We start from the raw sequence: 19,221 nt of genomic DNA, 5'->3' as shown, positions 1-19,221 counted from the left end.
AAAACTGGGGGGGAAAAAAAAAGAAAAAGAAAAAGAAAGTAAAAGAACCTTGAGGACAAAGGGCGATGAGTAGAATCTGTAAGAGCTAATCCAAACGCACAGCCGCACAGCCGCAAAGGAGAACTAGAGATCCCAAAAGAAAAAAAATAAAAAAATAAAAATAAAGAATAAAGAATAAAGAATAACTAAACAAGCTACGGAGTAGCAAGGCTTCGAATTTGGCGTCCGGGTCCGTTTGAAGAAGCCAAAAAAATAGACACCCCCCCCCCGGCTTCGAGTCTGGAAAAATAATCAGCACTTTGTCGCTCTCATGTCGGCTGCGGGCCAGAGTTTGCTCGTATGTAGCGTATCAAATCGCAGTGGGAGGAGAGACGAGACACCGGAGCGAGCTGCCAGCACATTCCACCAACTGCGTCACTGACCAGCAAACTATCCAGTTACAACAAAGATCACGCCTAAGCATCCGTCTTTTCCACCCCTCCGCACTGAGACACGTCCCCATCGACTATTTAGCACCTCCTCTGAGAAAGCCCCAGGATCTCTTCGGGACTTCTCCTGTCCTCCCTCGCTTTGGCTGTGAGTTAATGAAATTATCCAATTGCAAAAATGTGATTACGCTGTGATCCTTGTGATGGAGGCAACACAAAGATAGCTACGGTGCGCGTTCCTGAGACGATTCCAAACTCCTCAGCCCGGGGACCCTCTAATCTAGTGCCCGATCATCCCTTTGAAGTTTGCACCCTCGCCCTGGAGAGTGGAACGGCTTTATTGGCTCCTACGGAGAAAAATACTCTCCAGCATTAAACCCCAAGCAAGAGTCAAATGGACAAAAATGGCTTGGGAAGTTGGGAAGCGAATCCAGTGGAGAATTCCAAACGGAGTGGAGTGGAGTGGAGGATACGAGACTGACGTTGATATGCTATTTTTGTTACAGGGCCTCCGATCGGTTTGCCTCAACATTCATCCTGCCGAGATCTGGAATCACAGTTCGAAGCCAAGAGCATACAAACATGTCCAGTTTACTCCGTACTTTATGCACTTTTTAACATCTTCGGCAACTTCCGGAGAACTTTTTTTTTCCAGATTTCTCGCATTCCCCGCACAAGTTTTCGGCTTGGGAGGAATGATAATTACAAATAATGAGATAAAAATAGCTTTTGCGATCGTCGACATGGAGTACGGAGCATGGAGTTTAGTTACATGATGGAAATCGCGATTTCTCTCAGGGCTAAGTGGATGCAAGGCCAAAAAGTCCTTGCTCTTTGGTCCTGTAGGCCGCGCTGGGTGAGATTGAATGAGCGCTACTGCAGTGTCATGCAAGCACGCATTGTATTTGCATGGACAAGCCATAGAGATGGGAGATCGAGGCAGTAACTAATCCTGCAAAGCGAGAAGCCGCCTCAGGATGCTAGGCGGCTGTGATAAATTTTATGTTTAGTGGCTTCCCAACGTAGTGCGCGGGGAGCAAATAGGTTACCAATGCGAGCTCGTAAAAAAACAAGATAATCGCGCTGGCGGACAGAAAGGGCATCGTCAGCCTTGTGATTGAGGGACAAGCAATCTCAAAACTAAAAATTGGGCCGCTCATTACGAAGCCAATCACCTTGGGCTCCGGCTGCTTTGGGGATCCCGAAAACTTGAAAGCATCGTCACTTGTGGACGGGTCCCATGGCTTGGTCGAATCTTGTCTCAAACTTCTGGCAACGGCCTGGTTGCAGACCTGGGTTATTCAACAAAGAAGCCCTTGCTTGGCTCGCCAAGATTCGGCCTTCCATCTTGCTGAGCAGGATCTCAGGGCAATTTGCAACAGTGGGACATCACCACCGAGTGAAGTACGGAGTAGATATGTAATAAACCCCAAGAGGTGAGAGACTGAAACTGCCTGCTTGCTGGCATTGTGCTGGCGCTCGATCGACGGATGACGCGTGTTAGCGAAGGCCCAAGCCACACCCATCCGCACACAAGCCTGCCTCCGTGTCGTGGCGCATCCTCGCTGCTCGCGCTGCGCTCCGCTGCAAAGGGCCAAATCACCGTGCGCTTGGAGGGGAGCTGATAATGGCCTTGTCTTTGTCGTCGGGGAGGAAAGACGAGCAGGGACGGACGGAGCCTGCGTATGGCACAGAGCAGCTACTTACTTGTAGGATGTACTCCATACAGTACATACATCTGCCCATTCATCTTCCGTGTAACCTCTAGCTGGGACCCAGGAACAGTCCGTGGGGGACAGAGTACTCCGTACGCAGTAGTTCTGTATGTCGCGGCTCCGTCGACACTGTACATCATAATCCACGCACCATCACGCAGAAATCGGGACTTCCTAGGCGCCGTGCGATCGTAGCGATGTTGACCTCTCGCCCGCGGTAACTATGTGAAGGTCCACAGGAACGCGGATCAACAGACTTCCCGGTGAAATCGACCGCGAGAGGTGATGCTATGAGTGTCTTCTTTTTTTTCCTTCTTTTCCTTCCTTTGTGGGGTGAACCCAGTTGAGGAATGTGTCAATAAAAGCGAATAATGAATCATATATAATTAATATCGACTTGGAGTTTATAAGTGTGTCGAGGGGGTGGATAGTTCCCTCCTCGTTACATATGTACGCGCGACCTGCACGGAGAGATCGGCGGTAGCGAGTGCCGCCGGGATTGCTGGTTGGCCGAGAGCAAGGTTTACCAGCGACCCTCGTTTCAGGATGCCAGGATTGGGCCAAGGGGAGGGGGCCGCCCAAAATCCATGTTTCATCTTCGGCTTGTCTACGCTGGAGGGCGCGGAGAAACTCTCCCAATCGATGCAGCTCCCACGGTTCGGCCCAAGCCATGTCCACCGGAGTGGACAGGCTCTGCTGGTGGTAATTAGATCACTTTAATTTACCCGTAACCCAACTTCAATCAATTGAGATTTATCTCAAAAGGGGCCTTGCATGGAGCAAATGACAGGCCTTGCAACGGCTGCAAGACCCTGGAACACTTCATGTTTTGGCGTTTAAACGGCCTGTGAGATCCTCAGGCGTGTGTGCCATTGTTGCTCCAGGCACCTCTTCATTATTCTGAACACCAATCTGTCCACTTCTTCTTCCCATTCCATCTGTATGTACGTTCTGATCATTTCTCTGATGTTGTTTGTTCTTTGCCCGACGCGCCTGTTTGTTTATCCTTGCTGATCCTCCAAGAAAAAGCCCCGGTTTCATTAAAACTACCCCATTATGACCAGCACGTGAGCGCTCCTCTACCTGCCAGCCGACCTCCCTCCCTCCCTCTTCCGCACCACCCCCAGCTCTTCTTTCACCTGTGTGACAAGTTACTTCGAGAGTGATGCCGGGACGTCAATGCTCTCTTCTTTAAATTCCCTCCTGACCATTGAAGATCGCAATCAATGATGGTGGTCGAAACCTCAGAGCATGGCATAAGCGCCGTGGCCGAATCCAAAGCACGAAAATGGCGGGACAAGATCTTCTCCAAGGAGAAGGACTCCAAAGCTGTCCGCGATGCACAGATCGATGACTTTCTCGGTTCCTCCCGCATCCAACCCCAATCCCAGCCCCGTGCTCCCCCTCGGCCCGGCGTTCCATCCCCACGGATCGATGTCTCCGTGTCTCAGCGCAGCCATGTGAACGTTGAGCAACCCTTGCTCGACTCCTCTTATCTTTCACACAACACCACCAGCCCCGTTAAGCGCCGTCGCCGCAAAGGATTGAAAGTCCAGTTCAGCAATGATCCCCCTGAAGTCATGGGCGAAGGTGGTGATGAGGCTGAAGCCCCGACCAAGGACATGATAGCCGTATACCGAACCCGGTCGAACTCCTCCGCTTCCACCTTTACGGACAGATCAGACTCATCCCCCGTTGACGAACATTCTCCGTCCGAACCTCATTCCTATCGTCATGGCATTCCACCATCAATCGCCGTCCAACACCAGTCGCCCGTTTCAGAGCAGGAGGTCCCGTGGCAGCCACTCCTCATGCAGAATTCCCAGGACACTGACTTTCTCCTTTCGCTTGGTGAGAGTGTGCGTGGCTCTCGCCTATCGCTTAGGCAGTCTTCTGACCCGAACTCGTTTGCGCGTCGTGTTCAGGCTAAGATGAGAGCTGAGGAAGGACGCGCATTTCAGAAGCATTTTGACGAGGAAGGAGACTCACCAACGGACACGACTTCGCCGGCACAGTCCTATCCCACCCAAGCTGCTTCAGATCTACCGAAGACCGAGGAAAAATCTAGTCCACCATCTTTCTGGTCGAGTGTCCTTAGTGCCTTGCCTGATGAAAGCCAACACTCGCGTCGGCCTTCGCCTCCATCCTCGAATGCAACTCCTACTTCCGCTCACATAAACAACCCTCCGGCGTCATATAAAGCACCGCGTCAACCTTCCCCTCCATTCTCGAATGCAAACCCCACTCCCACACACGCCAGTGCCACTCCCGCTTCGTACACAACAACGCGTCCTCCTCCATATCTCAAATCTCCAGAAAGCTCTACCGCTTCTACTCAACAATCTTTCCAGAGCTTCACCGAAGATAAGGACTCCTCATCATCAAAGAACTTACGAAACGTCGCCAGCATGGTCAGCGATACCGCTTTATCGGACTTTTCCGACTATGTGAACCACTTTAACAAGCTGTTCAGTCTATCTGCCGAAAGCGTAAAACCTTCAATGGAGACATCCCTTTCAGAGTGGGTAAGAGCGTGCGTCTGGTGGTTCTTGAAGGGCCGTGGAGAGTTAGAGGTCTCTATACGATCGCGGCCTTCGAGCTCGGGCGGGAATTCTTCTCAGGCGTCGCCGGGCGACCAGTCACAACAGGCAGTGGTGAATTTGGCAAAAGCCTGGTGGATAAACCAGACCATCGTTCCTCAACATCCCGAGTTGTCGAGATTTGGGAAAATAAGCACTGATGAAATGCTATCTGTTGCCAAAAGCACCGGAGATCTACGCATTGCACATCTGATCACCCTTCACCAGAACGTGATCCGTCATCTCCGAGGGTTAGCGATGTCAATGAAACGTCACAACATCCTTCCTTCTGGCAATGACGCCCCTCCACTTCTCCAGTCAGTCGATACCAGCGTCTGGATCAAGTATCCGTTCTTTGCTCCCGATATTTCTGCTATCCTGTCTGGTTCCGTCTCGAAATCAATGCTTGTCGACATGTCAACCAGGCACCCCGATCTTGGGGATGTGATGCCCATGGGTGATACTAGCCGATATTTCTGTTATGGGCGAATGTTTGTGGAGGCCCATATCAGTTCTGGAGACGATGCCTCTCAGCAAATCGCCATCCCTTGTATGTTGTCCATTACTCGTAATAGAAAAGATTCACATGTTATCGCCACTATCACCAGTCAGAGCGAGCTGGTGAATATTACCATCCAGGCTGATAAGAAGCAAGGACCAACATGGGCTGATGTTGACTGGCACGTGAGAGGCTGCACAATGCGCCTCCAGCTTCCTAGAGGATTTGAGTTGGACGTTCACTTCAGACAGCCTGACTTTAATATGATATGGAAAATTGTTGAATATTCACGCAAAGTTGAAGCTAGCTTTAAGCCCGAAGCCGGTGAAAAGTTGATTTTTGAAGAAGTCCTAGATGTATTCCAGTACATGGACCCTCGTCCCTCCAAAGCTTTCCCTCCAGAACCTTCGCCACGATGTCGAATTAGACTCTTTGAAAAGACAGTTAAAATTACTGAGGGTACTGGAACACGCGAATCACATCGTGGTTATCGGTTCATTGCTGTTACAAGCCCCAAGGTTAAGAGTCTAACCAGTGTCTCACATTTCCTAGGAAACGGTGCTCCTGTTGTGTTTGGATATCTGCGTGGTGACAATGGGGCACCAGCACTGATGTTAAAGGTCCAAGATGGTGATGCACTATGCTCTATGATTCTAACATTTTCTGATGCTGAGCATCGATCCAAAATGCATTCCTTGCTGTTGGGCATCATACCCAGTGATGATGAATTGCAGACTGCTGAAATACCGCTCAAATCCTTCTCTATTGAGCAGCCAATTGAAAAAGGTTCAGGTGGTTTGCAGTCAAAGACACCATTAAAATTCACTTCTCCAAGTATTACTGTTATCAACCAAAATCCAAGCCTTACTGACCATGGATATGCGCCTACAATTCTGTCTGAACGTCTACGAGCGTTTGTCAGTTCAAACTGGGGCTCTGTTACAGACAGGATTAATCTGGGTAAGGATTTCAAGAGGCCTATTCTTTGTCTATATGTGATAATATATGTTAATTTCATGTCTTTTAGGTCCGGGTGATCTTAGAATTGGCCTTGATGTTAATGTTCAAACTGCCATGACTGTCTATAGGCCACCGCAGAATGACCTGGCGATAGCAGTGGCTGAAAACTTGGTGCCAAAGGAGCTGCCTGATGAACTAGCTAGTCTTCTAAAGACCGCAAGTTCGAAATCATTGGTTAGAAGATACAATTTTGCATCTGTTCAAGGTTTGATCTTCTTACCTGCTCCTGTAAATCCAATAGCTGACTGTTGTGCAGCTTTACATACATTCCAACAAGCAATAACTGGCTTCAAAGTTCGTTTTGATGGGTAATGCCTTCTCACTTCCTCCTGCGATTCCGGATATGTTGCTCACAGCACTTTTATTGTAGATATTCCACAAGCTTTGCCATATCACGCAGAAGAATGGTAGTTCCCATTTATAAGAAGTGGGAGGCTGGCAGAACCCGACTCCAGATCATCGAACAAGAAAAGATTGTCCAGCTTGTGGTCTTCTTCTCTGACTTCAGCCATGGAAAATGCATGAACTTTGTGCTGAAGAGCACTGATAACTTCGAGAGTTCCTCCCGGCCTGGCAAGTACGCAATCAAGCTTGTGGATGCCAAATTTGCACTCCCTAGAGGCAACGATGACGAGTTCGCAGAGTTTGTCTGCTTGGACATGCCAGAGTACCCTGGTGAACACGATGACATCACGATTTATTTTGATTCTGAGAACGGTAGGCCATCCCAGTGTCACCGCTCCTGTCGTCGAATTGCCAGAAAAAGCAGCTAATATACGTTGCAGATCGATTCAATTTTCAATCAGCCATACCTGGCTCTGTTAAAAGTCCACTAAGGGCTAGTTCATTCAAGCGATAAGCAGGCGTCGCGATTCCCCTCCCCATTTACAGGCGCATTTTGGAGTTTAACGATGCTTTGCTGGGGGCGTTGGCACAGGGTCGGATATGATGACACCATACAAGCTGTTCGGTCTCTTTTTATCTGCATCCTTCTTTTCTAAAATATCGTGGGATCTCCTCGGAGTTACGGCCGAGCTTGCCATTTGGCCTAGTACCGTCCTATGTTCTCTTGTGTTTTCTTTTTCTTTTTCTTTTTCTTTTCTTTTCTTTTCTTTTTTTTTTTCGTTCTCTTTTCTTAAGCCGTACGGAGTACTAGTGCCATTTCCCATTCTCTGATCCATACGGCCATCCAATATGACGTTTACAAATTCCAATTCTCTTGCGCCCTGCGACATCCGTTATGTAGACCGATCACGCCCGTATGAACATTGGGAGGAACTCAAAGTTAATTCGTGGATACCGGCACCCGGAAGCGGGTCGGGCCCCTCACAGGGGTAGACAACCACATCGTTAGTATCGAGGGTAGGGAGTCGTTTAATCAACTATATAAAGCCCAGACTCTCACCTTCGACGAAGTAAGGGCCACAACTCGCCGTGAATATCCCAAAATGGCCGAGAGCATTCGCAGCAAAATGGAAGATCTCAATTTGAACGGTTGCAGCAACGCCACCGTCGCCATACATGCCGATGATCCCATCAACGTCGTTACGGATGTTGCGCCGCCATTGCACGTCTCGACCACCTTTAGATACTCTGATAACCCCGACGAACTAGTCCCATTAGCAGAGGAATCTGTAACTATGCCTTCAATCCATATATTCTTACGAGTTTTCCACCGAAATCGACTAACAATGCTCATCCTAACAGCAGGAGATCCCCAGCCCCACATCCCACGTCTACTCGCGCTACACGGCGCCAAACTACACCCGCTTCGAAACAATCGTCTCCGCCCTCTTGGGAGGTCACAGCGTCACTTACGCCTCTGGCCTCGCGGCTCTAAACGCCGCCCTGATCTTTTTCAATCCGAAACGCATCTCCGTCGGTAATGGTTACCACGGCAGCCATGGCGTCATCAGCATCATCTCCCGCCTCACGGGCCTCAAAAAGATCGATCTCGACTGTCCCGCCGAGCAGTTGGAAAAAGGTGACCTGATCCTACTCGAGACGCCCGTGAACCCGCACGGGACGTCTTTTAATATCCAGAAGTATGCGGAAAAAGCACATTCGCGCGGGGCTTACTTGCTTGTGGATAGTACCTTTGGGCCTCCTGGCTTGCAGGACCCGTTTCTATGGGGTGCAGATATGGTCATGCATTCTGGCACGAAGTATCTAGGTGGCCATAGTGACATGCTCTGCGGGGTATTGGCGACTAAGAATGATGAGTGGAGGCATAAATTGTTCATGGATAGGCAATACTTGGGAAATATGATGGGGAATATGGAGAGCTGGCTGGGTGTTCGAAGCTTGAGGACTCTAGAAGTTAGAGTCCAGCGGCAGAGTGAGAATGCCACGTCGCTGGTCGCATTCCTCGACCAGGCGCTGAAAGTGCCGAATCCCGCGGCCAATGATCCTGCGAGAGTGGTCCAGGCTGCTGTGAAAGAGATTTTCCACTCCAGTCTACAAGAAAACGATATGGCTTGGCTGTCGAAGCAGATGCCCGGTGGGTTCGGCCCGGTTTTTTCTATGACGATGAAAGAAGAACGCCATGCCCGTGCGATTCCGTCGAAATTGAAATTCTTCCATCATGCTACGAGTCTTGGAGGGGTTGAGTCTTTGATCGAATGGCGCGCAATGTCGGATGACACTGTCGATCGAAAGCTTCTGAGGCTAAGTGTGGGCTTGGAGAGCTGGACCGATCTTAGGGATGATTTGTTGGCCGGATTCCAGGCATGCTTGAATCTGTGATACAAACATACGCCTGCGCTTTCAGCATCTACCTACATGTTCCCTCCGTACATACGCATACATCAGTACATAGTGGTTCCAGTGCCGACATAGGGAGATCTCTTAAAGGAAATGATGATTTTTTAGTGTTTTAATTGTGCATACTGTTCAGCAAGCATCTCAACATCTATCGTCATCAAAAGTCAGCACGCCCAAATGCCATCTATCCCCGACAGCAGACTGCTTCCACTGCTGTCTCGTCGGATCTCGCCAGTCACAGGGCGTTTGGGAATGGAGCACAAATTACCCCGCACTCAACTTCCCCCGCACCTAGCAATTCCTGCCAAGCCTGGCGATCAGATAAAAACAAAACTTCTTTTCCTTCGCAGAGCCGGAAAGGTCATTATCCATTTGCATATCAAACGAAGACACCCTGCACACACAGAAACCATGGCGTCCACCTCCGCCTCCCCAGCTTTCATCTCCAACCCGTCGACCGCCGCATCCCAACTCAATGGGACTTTTCAAATCCACTATTTCGCCAGCGCTTTCTCCTTTACCGGTAAAGCGACCGAACCACTTCCTGCTCCTTTGCCCGTGCACAAGCTCTTCGATATCCTGGACGAGCGATACCCCGGTATAAAAGAAAAAGTGCTGTCTAGTTGTGCAGTTAGTGTCGGACTAGAGTACGTGGATGCCGATGGGGAGGATGACGATGCGAATGGCAGAATAATACAGGCCGGAGAAGAAGTTGCAATTATTCCGCCCGTCAGCTCGGGCTAAAAGGTAGCCGGATGCCGCTGTCTAAGGTGACGCCTAGTTCCTAGAATATCGGGTTATGCGACATCGCCCTTTGACATGCTACCATTCGACTGTTTCAATGGAAACACATTTATATATCCCGCCGAGGGTGCGTCCGGGCTGCAACGTGATGAGGCATGTCGGATGGATCATGTTAAAATCTGGATTGCTTTTATTTCTGGTGCTCTGCGACCCTGAGTTACCTGAGTCCCGTCGCCTCATGATCCTTTGTCTTATCTTTTTGGGAGAGGAATAGAGTTTTATTGCGTTTTACATTATCCTTAGGCAAGGCTACTTTTAGTTGCCTTTTGACTGATGATGGGTGGGCCATTGTGACCTTCGGAAAGCGGAAGTGTAGTCGATGCAAGCTTTCTCAGACATCGCCAACAAAGATTCCATGAAGTCACACAAAATGGGCCATATAATAGCAGCATGAAAAAGCTGGAGATTTTAACCGCATGTGCAATTATTGTTGTTTGGAAGAAGTCCATGGGAGGCAGAATGGTGACAAATGATTTGCGAAGCTGAATCACATCAGCTCATATGTCTGGGGCACATACATTAAGGAATCAAAGCCTAAAGCGCTTGGAGTGGCGCATCTTGATCACAAAATACCACAAAAGTGTCCTTGCAGCTGAGTATGTGTTGATGGTCAGTTTTTTCTTTCTGTGTCAGATTTTGTGTAACTCCTCTCACTTCCAAGCAATATTGGATACAGGCTTTTGCAGATTGGGAACTACAGCATCGGACTGCTGCATGGCGATTTCCTTCTCAAATGCCATGAGTACTATTGCTCAGAAAGAAATTAACACGGAACAAGTCTTGGGTTGGATATCACCTTACACAAGTATCCATGAGAGTTGTTACAAGTGCGTGAACACGCTGATATTACATGGCATCAATATGATACCAAATGTATGTACTCTGTATATATGTACTGTACATACATACATGTACACAGATTTGAACCAGTGCTTGCTTGGTGGTATCTGCCAGGGACATTTCGAGCAACATGGAACATGGTCATCAACAATGTTTTCTCCAACTCGTAGCGTTGAGACTCAACCTAAACCGCTGGATAGCTATGATCAGCGATGGGCGCCGTAGATCCCCGTTGCGACGTTTCACAGACGAACGACTCTCTGGAAAACCCGGACAATTACCGTCCTCCGCTTTCTGACATCGTCATTCGATACCATCGCATGCAGATGACGGTGTGCAAAACGAGTTGTGTTGATGGTGGTCTGAATTTTTTTTCAGAGCTCTCACACCCGCCCGCACCCTGCATTTCGAACGCCTGATATATGCCAAACAAAACTGAATTTGGAATCAGGATGGTGGAGCAGGCGCCATATTGAGTCGCCAGGGTATATAAGCGGTGTCACTATCACCGACAAGTTCCCCCGGATCAGCCGATCTTTCCTGCGCATCTGCAATAAAGGCCCGTGAATTAGGAACGGAGGGTGAAGAGAAGCATCATGTGTGATGTGGTAAATGTTTCTCTTTAACGGAAGGACTGTTGCTGTATCACGTTGAGAAGCCGAGGAAAGAGGCCAGTCCATTTCTGGGTCGTTCCACCAAGTTGTATCAGACAGCTCCTATGTGTTAGGAAGTGCCCGGCCAGTTATGAATTCCATTGATTCACTGCAGGTTTCTGGATAATACTTCCGCCTCGGTGCCTCTGGCGTCGATGCTCCTTGACAGCATAAATACCAAGGCATTCAGTTGTTTTCATCTCGTTTAATTCACCAACCCAGGTTCAAGGCTTGATGTATTGATATTGCCAAGTCAATTTTTTGCACTATTTTGAACCATCGAGGGAGATCATTATTCGTGATGAAGTTTGTCAGCGCTTTCATCGCTACTATAATTGCGGCACGCACCTTGGGCCTCGACATCCCGGAGTGCGCGGTAGGTTATCTCTTTTGGTTATATGCCAAATAACAACCTTGTTAATATTATTTGCAGACACGATGTTTTGAAGTTGCAGAATCCAATCTTGGATGCAATGTTCCAATTCAGTACAGCTGTCTTTGTGTACTTTCGCCCGTTAGCAATGATTTTCACCATTGTATATTCAGGCTTTGCAGTCCCGGTGACCGAGAGACTGCCCGTAATGTTGTGAACCAGCAATGCAGCCGAGGTTCTCCCCCTAGTGAACGTCGAGACGCATCAAATGACAAGGAAGGTGAGGCACTTTTGGGATAACAAGTCATTTTTTGGCGTCTTTGTTAAAATTTCGATTCTATGGGCTGGCATGGCTAAGAAAAATCAATCCCGCATCGCAGCGGTCCATCCCCACGCAGCTAAGCAACGCCGGACCTGGCCAAAGGTAGTTAGCAACGCTTTCGTTTTCGCGTTCTGCTGCTTGAGTATGAGTCTTGTGGCGGTTATGGTTTGGTCACTTATCAGATTCTGGAGGACAGTTTTAAATATTCGGCCCCGAAACCAGGCTGCTACCGCGAACCCAAATTACGTATGCGGATATCCAGAAGCCAGAACACAAGGCTTTCGCCAACGAGTCATGACCGCGCTTTGAAAAAGGAAGCCACCTAGGTTGGCAAACGAGCAGTACAAAGGGAGGACATCGAGGGTTTATCTGATCTTGGATGTCACAGGGAAGGGTTCGTGGCTCCATATGAAAGGCCTCTCTGCGTGTATTTCCTTAAACATTATCATTGATCCAGTAGTATCTATGAGCCAATTTGTGCTGTACCTTGTGAGATTTTATTAAATATCATTTTTCCTCGGCCTCCCTGCTGCTGCTTCATTCCGGGCTGGTGTGAGACGAAGCGGGTCCACAAAACCCTCCAGCAAACGTTACCGTTAACATGCAATATAGATTTGCGCAGGTTATCTCCCACCAGCATGCTGATGTTTCGCTGCAGAAAACGGTTTCGAAGGCTTTTGCCCTTGCAAGCACTGCGGGTCCAGTTACGACTCGGCTATGCAAGATCACGAGTAACCAAAACTGGCTGGGCCAGGGTCATTGGCCCGGGACGAAAGGGGATGCATCCATATTTGCCTGCTCGCAATCCACAATGACATTAGCTGGGGGATTTGACTGGAATATAAAATATCGTTGACAATAAGGAAATTAGGAGCTTAAGCATCAGCGCTACAAATCTCACCTGTGTATTCCCATGCCTTCTCCGCGAGCTGCTGCCCGAATGCAGCCTCTTTTCTTGTGCTTTGCAGCCTTATGAGGCTTCCCAGACCTGAAATTCATAGTGATACCAAAGTTAATAGAATTCAAGATAGAGAAACTGGCCGGCTCTCCCAAGGAAATCCATGGTATTTGGTTTGGTATATACGTAGCGAATGGGATCACAAGGCAAATAACATTAAAGAAATTATCGTTGCCATATGCAGAGCTTTAGTTTCGACTTAAGCGAACCACGTCGAGGTAGGTTAGTTATGCGATAATATATATTGATGAAAACTTGGCGGATGCCGCCAGTCAAGCATCCCGAAATGGCCGCGCATGCTTCCAGGCCTTCTCGTTCCCGGCTATCTGCACCAAAATCTGCACTTCTAAGATTTCCAACTTCCTAGTAGTTAAGCAGCCCGTAGTCTTCATGGCTGACCCAGCCGTTTTGCTGCGCAACTGAAATAGAGAATCGCCTAGACAAAAGCTGCAGCAGACGGAGGCAAGCAGTGGAGTGCTGGAAAACTGCTTGCTGTCATGAACGTGGCATTCCCCTAAGTTCCGGGGTCGAAATTTTTTGCCCGGGAATAATGATTACGACCTGAAAGTGACAATATGAGTATATTACCTGTCGAAAGCTAAAGGGGGACCCCCTGTTGGCGTACTGTCTCTCGGCAAACATTAATTCCAACCACCTCTGTGGTAGACTGGATTTGATCGCAGTCACCTGAAGTCCCGTCGACGATATTATTTTGTCTAACGAAGTCGATGGCCTTGGTATGTAGCCGCTCAAGGATCTTGTCATGCGCCAAGTCGAAGGCTCAGTCAATGGTGATAGATGATAGATGCTTAAAGTATGCCATTGGTACTAAGTTTAGTGATTGGCCGAAAGTCGGAATCTTCCTATGCTGTTCGCTCTGTGTTCCCCAAAAACATTCAGAAGTCACAATTTTCGTAAACACACCGCAGCAGAAACATTCTTTTGCTTGTCCTTTGGACCCAAGTGATCACAATGGACGGATAGATAAGGCACCTGGTATGACAGGATATCGAGAAACCTGAGTTTTCCTCAGTTTCTTCTTCTTTCCACCCTTTCTCCTATGGGAGGGACCATGACCGTAGGGCATCTTGCGGAGTGGGATTTGACCAAAACGAGAAGGAAAGAGTGGTTAGGACCTTCATATATCAAATCGTAAGTAAAAACTACTTTACACCCCGATGTGACCGGCCTAACTCCATGGTAACAGTGGAAACCCAGACCCTGAATGATGCTCGATACAACGACAGGTAGAGTCGTTTTTAACGTACAAGTTTGGCCACCGTGGCTGAGAACGAACTCTCGGCCCTTATGCTGCAATGGCAAACAGGTAAACAGGGTGCCGAATATTCCATCCAATCTAGGCTAACTCTGGCGAGAAAGGGGGAAATCACCCTCCTGGTCAATGAGCAGCTTGCCAAGTTCTATTCGGACATGCTTGGCAGAACTTAGGATTTCCAATCTTCAAAGTAATAAATTGTTGCAACAGCTTGGCGGATTACCTTCCATGTGGGGGTTTGAGTTTCCAGCCGACTTTCATCCAATTCCCAATATTTCGTGGTCGAACCGCCATCCGGTTCGTCTTTCCTCGCTTCATAGCTACTCCTGGAGCGGGTATCGGTAATGGCTGCCACATCGTGAGGAGACAATGGAAGGCCAACGGGACTAAGGCCCTGCACAGTCAAGCCGGAATTTGAGCCATCGTCGGCAGCATTGAAATGAACAAGGTCGCATTTTCGGAAAAGTTCGTCAAGTTCTAAGGGGAAATTTTCCTTAATCGACACGATCTCAGGCGAGTCCTGCGATTCGTCATCGAATTCCAATCGTAGCAGCTTCCGCTTTCATGGTTCGGCACCACGGATCGTAACGCGATGCATTAACGATACATAGACGGAGTGGGAGGGAGGTTGGAGAGGCAATGTTTGTGCGGCAACACAACGTGATAGGATAACTCCGTCCTCCGGATGTAAACCGGATAAGGAAATGCCCTAAAACGAGGAGAACCAATTCAATGCAACATTGTTTCACAATATTGCGGGCAATTATTTCGAATCCGGGAACATTGCAAAAGACCTTTCTTCCTCCGCTGATTTCTTGGACTCCACGTCCCGAAAGTCGCGTCCCGAACAAGACGCGTTCCCAAGGAAACGCGCTGAGAGTTTTAGCTAGGCCGGTTAGCTAAACCTTAAATAAGGTTAACTAATTTCTCTTGCTCGATGACATCACAGCCAAGATCCCTGTCAAAATGGTTGTGGAAGTGTGAAAAAAAGGGAACCACCTTCGCTGCGTCTGGTATCCGTGCTGAAATAAGGGGCATGAGTAAGATATTTTCTCTTTACGGAGTACATTGCAAGCTATCGATATCAAATAAAGACTGGGGGGTTCCAGTAGATAAAATACTCCATTGCCACGGCCGTCTCTCTGCACCTGTCCCAACCCCTTCAATGCCCAAATGCTAAATACGTCATTCGCTCTTCCACTTACCCCGGGTTAATGCATCTAGCGCCAAAAGTTTTCATCCTCCTGCTTATGCAGGTGGGGCAGCAGGGAAGTTATTATCAGAAATTTTTGGCAACCATCCCGAGGTATCCTTGCAATAAATTTCCGCAGCGACCGGCCATCCTTTGGCACCATCAAGTGCTGCGGTGCGGACGATGTATTTCCCAAGAACAGTTTGGTGATGATAGACGTGGGTAGAGCAAGTTGGACAGAAGAAGCAGTGCACATCGTTCCCTGTTCCCGCAAGCGATGTTAGTAAGATAATCCACTGGTTAATCAGCATCCTTGCAAGGTTGTGCGGACCAGAGTCTCCCTTGTACGTGTATTTGGATAGGTTCCCTTTTTCGAGGTTGAAGTTCTCTTGCGGGATAACTTGGTTCAAGGTGAACTCTCCGCCGTTGATCTGCTTGCACGCATCACAGTGGCTAGATTTGTAAAGTTAGTATCTTCAATTTCTCCATGCGCCTCACTCGCCTGGGGAACTGGCGGGCGAGAACGAAGGGTTTGGATTATACCAGAGGATATGCGACTTCTCCTGGTCTGCGAGCTTCACAGACCATTCAGACTGACCACAGTGGCACTTTCCACGGATGGTACTCATTTTTAGCTAGTGGTAGGTTGTCGATTCTCTGATGTGATGAAGGATGAAATGCGAAGTTTTTCGGATAATTGCGATTTAATATAGCTATCGGGAGTTTGGACATCGTTCGAATTGGGCCCTTGAACCGAATTTATAGGCAGAGTGTCTCGTGTCCTCAGCTCAGGCCCATTCAGCTCCGGTCAGCTCGTCCATCCGCTCAGGAGGCCTGTGTCACCCGGGACATGTACCATCTTTGTATCGACCGATCACCCCGCATATTCAGCAAGGATAGCTCCTCTGTACGCTTTACATCTGACGTCTGGGGCTCTGGCCCACACCCCGCACTCGTTTTGCATCCGTGGAAATCTGGGGCCTTAGCTTTCAACAGAGCAATTCTACAGCTAGAAAATGCTTGAGGCCTCGCAGCCGCCACGGGTCTCATATTGGACGAACCATCGTCGAGACAGGAGTGAAGTTGAAAAAAGGAGGTCTTTCATTAATAATAGGAGGTTCTTTTGGTAGCAAAGTTGTAACAAACTTTGCTCCGTCGTACATGAATCCTTGGTTCCCCCAGGCATGTGGCAAACCTGGCCGGAACGCATCGCCCACGTGACTTGCCGAGAAAGAATCGGAGTCGCTCGGGTCGCCCCGTTACATAATCCGCTGGGTCGGTCTAGACGCAACTCCTCCATCGCAGAAGCAAGTTATTAGAAATCGGAGCAAAGGATTGAATTGACCTTGTTTGGGACCAATCACCTGGAACCCAGGTATATCATGCATGAAGATCCGATTTATCTTCGATCCCAAGCCAGACCCCCGTTCTCGAGCAATTTTAACAAGCCACCCCGCTGTTTGATCTGCGAGATTCAACTTCGCCAGATCTTGCCTGTACTCCCTACAACTGTCGTCTAGGTCTGATTTCTCGAGGGTGTGGGGGCACATGGGCTGGTTCAGATCATAATTCTTTCCTTTTTTTTTTTTAGAACTTTGGCCCCATATTCCGCATCGCCGTTTACTATCTGCATTGCTTTACGGAGTGCGGCTGTCTTGACGTTGACGTTGTTCTACAATATGACAAATCCTAGCGGCAAACAGCCTAATCCCGTGAGACCAGCGCCCCTGGCATGTCTAGAATGTCGCCGCAAGCACCTCAAGTGCGACGGTGGCACCCCTGTCTGTGGACGATGCCGCAAAGCCCAGTCTGACTGTCAGTATACGCCTTCCCGCCGTGGTTATAAGCCAAGCTCCAAGCCGCCGGCCCCTTCGACGATAGGTCGTACTCCACGCGCTGAGGCTCCACCCCAGCCGGCTGGAACCCCGATAGCGCCGCCTCAGTCACCGTTCCTGGATCCCTCTTTGACCATTCCAGGCATACCTTTATCGCAATCGCTGGATCGAATGGGGTTGATGTCGACCGATCGAATCTCCCTGGACCCTGACGTCTTCACGATACCAGACACCTCCGCCTATCTACAAGGAGATGGGTTGCTTTTCGACTACTATTACGCATTCTTCCACGACGCTCATCCGATTCTTCCCCCCTCACATCTGCTGCATCGCTTAGCGCCAATTCCACCATGTCTACAGGCGGTTATGAGATTCATCGGCGCTCATTATACACTCGATCCGTCGGCTGATTTATACAGAGAGTCCGTTGTGACAGAATTAGCAGCGGCTACTGAACTGTCTTTCTACAAGGTCCAAGCTCTTCTTCTATTTTCGATTGTCCTGCACGCACGGGATGAACGAGCCGATGGTGTAGAGTCGTTCTCGGCAGCTGTTGACTTGGCCTTTGGGATGGGTATGAACAGAGCCTCGTTCGCCTCAACTCTGGGCGGTGACGATCCTGTGCGGGTGGAAACACTCCGACGCACTTGGTGGGAACTGTACATTGTTGACGGCATGTTTTGTGCTTTTGACCAGATGACTTCGAAGATCAACAATAGTACGCTGATGGACACGCTGCTTCCGTGTGACGACTTGAGCTATTCAGCGGGTATCTACCTCACCGAATCACCATCCCCGACACATTTCTATGATCGTGTTTTTGCAGATGATGACGAAGATTTTTCTTCCTTTTGCTACGCTGTCGAAGCCGGCCGGATTCTCAAGCGAACTTTGGATCTCGGTTACGCCATTGATGATTACCAGCTCGCAGACCAGGTTGAATCAATTGATGCCAGCATCGGTAGCTGGTTCCATCATCTTCCGAACTCCAAAAGAAATATCCTTGGCCCGGATGGCACCGTCGACCAATTACTCTTCCGGGCACATATGATTATCAACTGCGCGCTTATATACCTCCACCTTCCTCGCTCAAACCTTCTATCAACCCCCACCGCCACTGCTAGTATCCCCTGCGCCCGACGCAGTCTCTGCATAGCAGCAGCTTCATCAACAAACCTCACCCACGCCATCAAATCCATCAAAGCTGCGAACGATCTTGCTGCTCTTGCGGCGCTCCGATCCACAATAATAAAGCAAACTCCATTCTTCATCTGTGGGCTCGTACTCAGCGCTATCGTCCAGCTCTGTGCATGCTCCGTGAGGGCATCCAACTGTTTGCAGCCACGGCGAGACCGAATCGCCCTCATCGTGGGAGAACTCAAAGCACTAAATTCTACATGGGTAATTTCACGATTGGTGATGAAACAGATCAAGCTTGTGGCGAGAGAGGTTCTGGAGATTGGAATCCAACAGCCGTTGTTTCCCGAACTGGAGGACCAGGGTCCAGATATCAGCTCGATCATCAGCAGTGACGTTTGGCTTGGAGACATCCCCATTGAGCAATGACTTTTCATAGAAGCCGGATCTTTGGCTATTCACTGATATACTTCGTTTACTTCTTCTGCTGTATTATTAAGTCACTATTTTCTTTTTCTTTTTCCGCGGAAACCATACCCAGTTAATACAAATATAGATGTTCAGCATTATCTACGTACCAACGTACTCCGTACTTCGAGAATAATCAAGTCGCCCTCGAGGCCTTTCCCGGTTTTCAACAATAAGTTTTTTCCCTCAAAGTCAAATCCACCAGCCCGAGGAATTGCGAAGGGAACTTTTCCCGCCCCAAGGGAAAGGGGGTTCCCATCGGGGTCTATCGGGGACCACGAGGCTCGAATATTGACTTTTCGAGTTCCCACAATGCCAAGCCCGTGGTACGACCGGGCCGGGGAGCTCCCGGTGGGGAT

The 19,221-nt window shown here is 49.0% G+C and overlaps 9 protein-coding genes across 9 annotated transcripts; 6 read left to right on the top strand and 3 right to left on the bottom strand.

The window, feature by feature from the left end:
- Positions 1–1,408: 1,408 nt before the first annotated feature.
- On the bottom strand, positions 1,409–2,815 carry CIMG_11321 (uncharacterized protein; the record flags this gene model as incomplete). Its single annotated transcript, XM_012358409.1, has 5 exons — positions 1,409–1,720; positions 1,963–2,107; positions 2,165–2,196; positions 2,295–2,364; positions 2,598–2,815. The coding sequence occupies 5 exons, from the start codon at positions 2,813–2,815 to the stop codon at positions 1,409–1,411; spliced, it is 777 nt and encodes a 258-aa protein (XP_012213832.1).
- A 98-nt stretch (positions 2,816–2,913) lies between these two features.
- Positions 2,914–7,100, top strand: CIMG_04452 (uncharacterized protein; the record flags this gene model as incomplete). Its single annotated transcript, XM_001245010.2, has 6 exons — positions 2,914–3,083; positions 3,173–6,181; positions 6,249–6,446; positions 6,498–6,549; positions 6,612–6,958; positions 7,027–7,100. The coding sequence occupies exons 2-6, from the start codon at positions 3,370–3,372 to the stop codon at positions 7,098–7,100; spliced, it is 3,483 nt and encodes a 1,160-aa protein (XP_001245011.1). The 5' UTR covers positions 2,914–3,083; positions 3,173–3,369.
- A 496-nt stretch (positions 7,101–7,596) lies between these two features.
- On the top strand, positions 7,597–9,337 carry CIMG_04451 (cystathionine gamma-synthase). The gene is made up of 2 exons (XM_001245009.2): positions 7,597–7,875; positions 7,949–9,337. Exons 1-2 carry the CDS (start codon positions 7,690–7,692, stop codon positions 8,984–8,986), a joined length of 1,224 nt encoding a protein of 407 aa, XP_001245010.1. The 5' UTR covers positions 7,597–7,689; the 3' UTR covers positions 8,987–9,337.
- CIMG_04450 (molybdopterin synthase small subunit CnxG) lies at positions 9,182–10,352 on the top strand (the record flags this gene model as incomplete). The annotated part of the gene is made up of 1 exon (XM_001245008.2): positions 9,182–10,352. One exon carries the CDS (start codon positions 9,182–9,184, stop codon positions 9,746–9,748), a length of 567 nt encoding a protein of 188 aa, XP_001245009.2. The 3' UTR covers positions 9,749–10,352.
- A 1,250-nt stretch (positions 10,353–11,602) lies between these two features.
- CIMG_11319 (uncharacterized protein) lies at positions 11,603–12,852 on the top strand (the record flags this gene model as incomplete). Its single annotated transcript, XM_012358408.1, has 5 exons — positions 11,603–11,677; positions 11,735–11,837; positions 11,923–12,242; positions 12,323–12,390; positions 12,609–12,852. The coding sequence occupies 5 exons, from the start codon at positions 11,603–11,605 to the stop codon at positions 12,850–12,852; spliced, it is 810 nt and encodes a 269-aa protein (XP_012213831.1).
- Positions 12,853–13,089: 237 nt separating this feature from the next.
- Positions 13,090–14,166, bottom strand: CIMG_04448 (uncharacterized protein). Its single transcript, XM_001245006.2, has 3 exons — positions 13,879–14,166; positions 13,580–13,762; positions 13,090–13,515 (listed from the first exon to the last, which is right to left on the bottom strand). The coding sequence occupies exons 1-3, from the start codon at positions 13,890–13,892 to the stop codon at positions 13,509–13,511; spliced, it is 204 nt and encodes a 67-aa protein (XP_001245007.2). The 5' UTR covers positions 13,893–14,166; the 3' UTR covers positions 13,090–13,508.
- CIMG_13362 (uncharacterized protein) lies at positions 14,027–14,648 on the top strand (the record flags this gene model as incomplete). Its single annotated transcript, XM_001245005.2, has 3 exons — positions 14,027–14,106; positions 14,226–14,281; positions 14,404–14,648. The coding sequence occupies 3 exons, from the start codon at positions 14,027–14,029 to the stop codon at positions 14,646–14,648; spliced, it is 381 nt and encodes a 126-aa protein (XP_001245006.2).
- A 630-nt stretch (positions 14,649–15,278) lies between these two features.
- CIMG_04446 (uncharacterized protein) lies at positions 15,279–16,477 on the bottom strand. The gene is made up of 3 exons (XM_001245004.2): positions 15,966–16,477; positions 15,754–15,875; positions 15,279–15,684 (listed from the first exon to the last, which is right to left on the bottom strand). The coding sequence occupies exons 1-3, from the start codon at positions 16,049–16,051 to the stop codon at positions 15,479–15,481; spliced, it is 414 nt and encodes a 137-aa protein (XP_001245005.2). The 5' UTR covers positions 16,052–16,477; the 3' UTR covers positions 15,279–15,478.
- Positions 16,478–16,761: 284 nt separating this feature from the next.
- CIMG_04445 (C6 transcription factor) lies at positions 16,762–18,971 on the top strand. Its single transcript, XM_001245003.2, has one exon. The coding sequence runs from the start codon at positions 17,102–17,104 to the stop codon at positions 18,821–18,823; it is 1,722 nt and encodes a 573-aa protein (XP_001245004.1). The 5' UTR covers positions 16,762–17,101; the 3' UTR covers positions 18,824–18,971.
- Positions 18,972–19,221: the final 250 nt, after the last annotated feature.

Source organism: Coccidioides immitis (assembly GCF_000149335.2).
Source record: "Coccidioides immitis RS genomic scaffold supercont3.4, whole genome shotgun sequence".
Classification (NCBI taxonomy): domain Eukaryota; kingdom Fungi; phylum Ascomycota; class Eurotiomycetes; order Onygenales; family Onygenaceae; genus Coccidioides; species Coccidioides immitis.
Note: the sequence above shows the minus strand (reverse complement) of the source record. Positions and strands in the feature narration are given on the sequence as shown.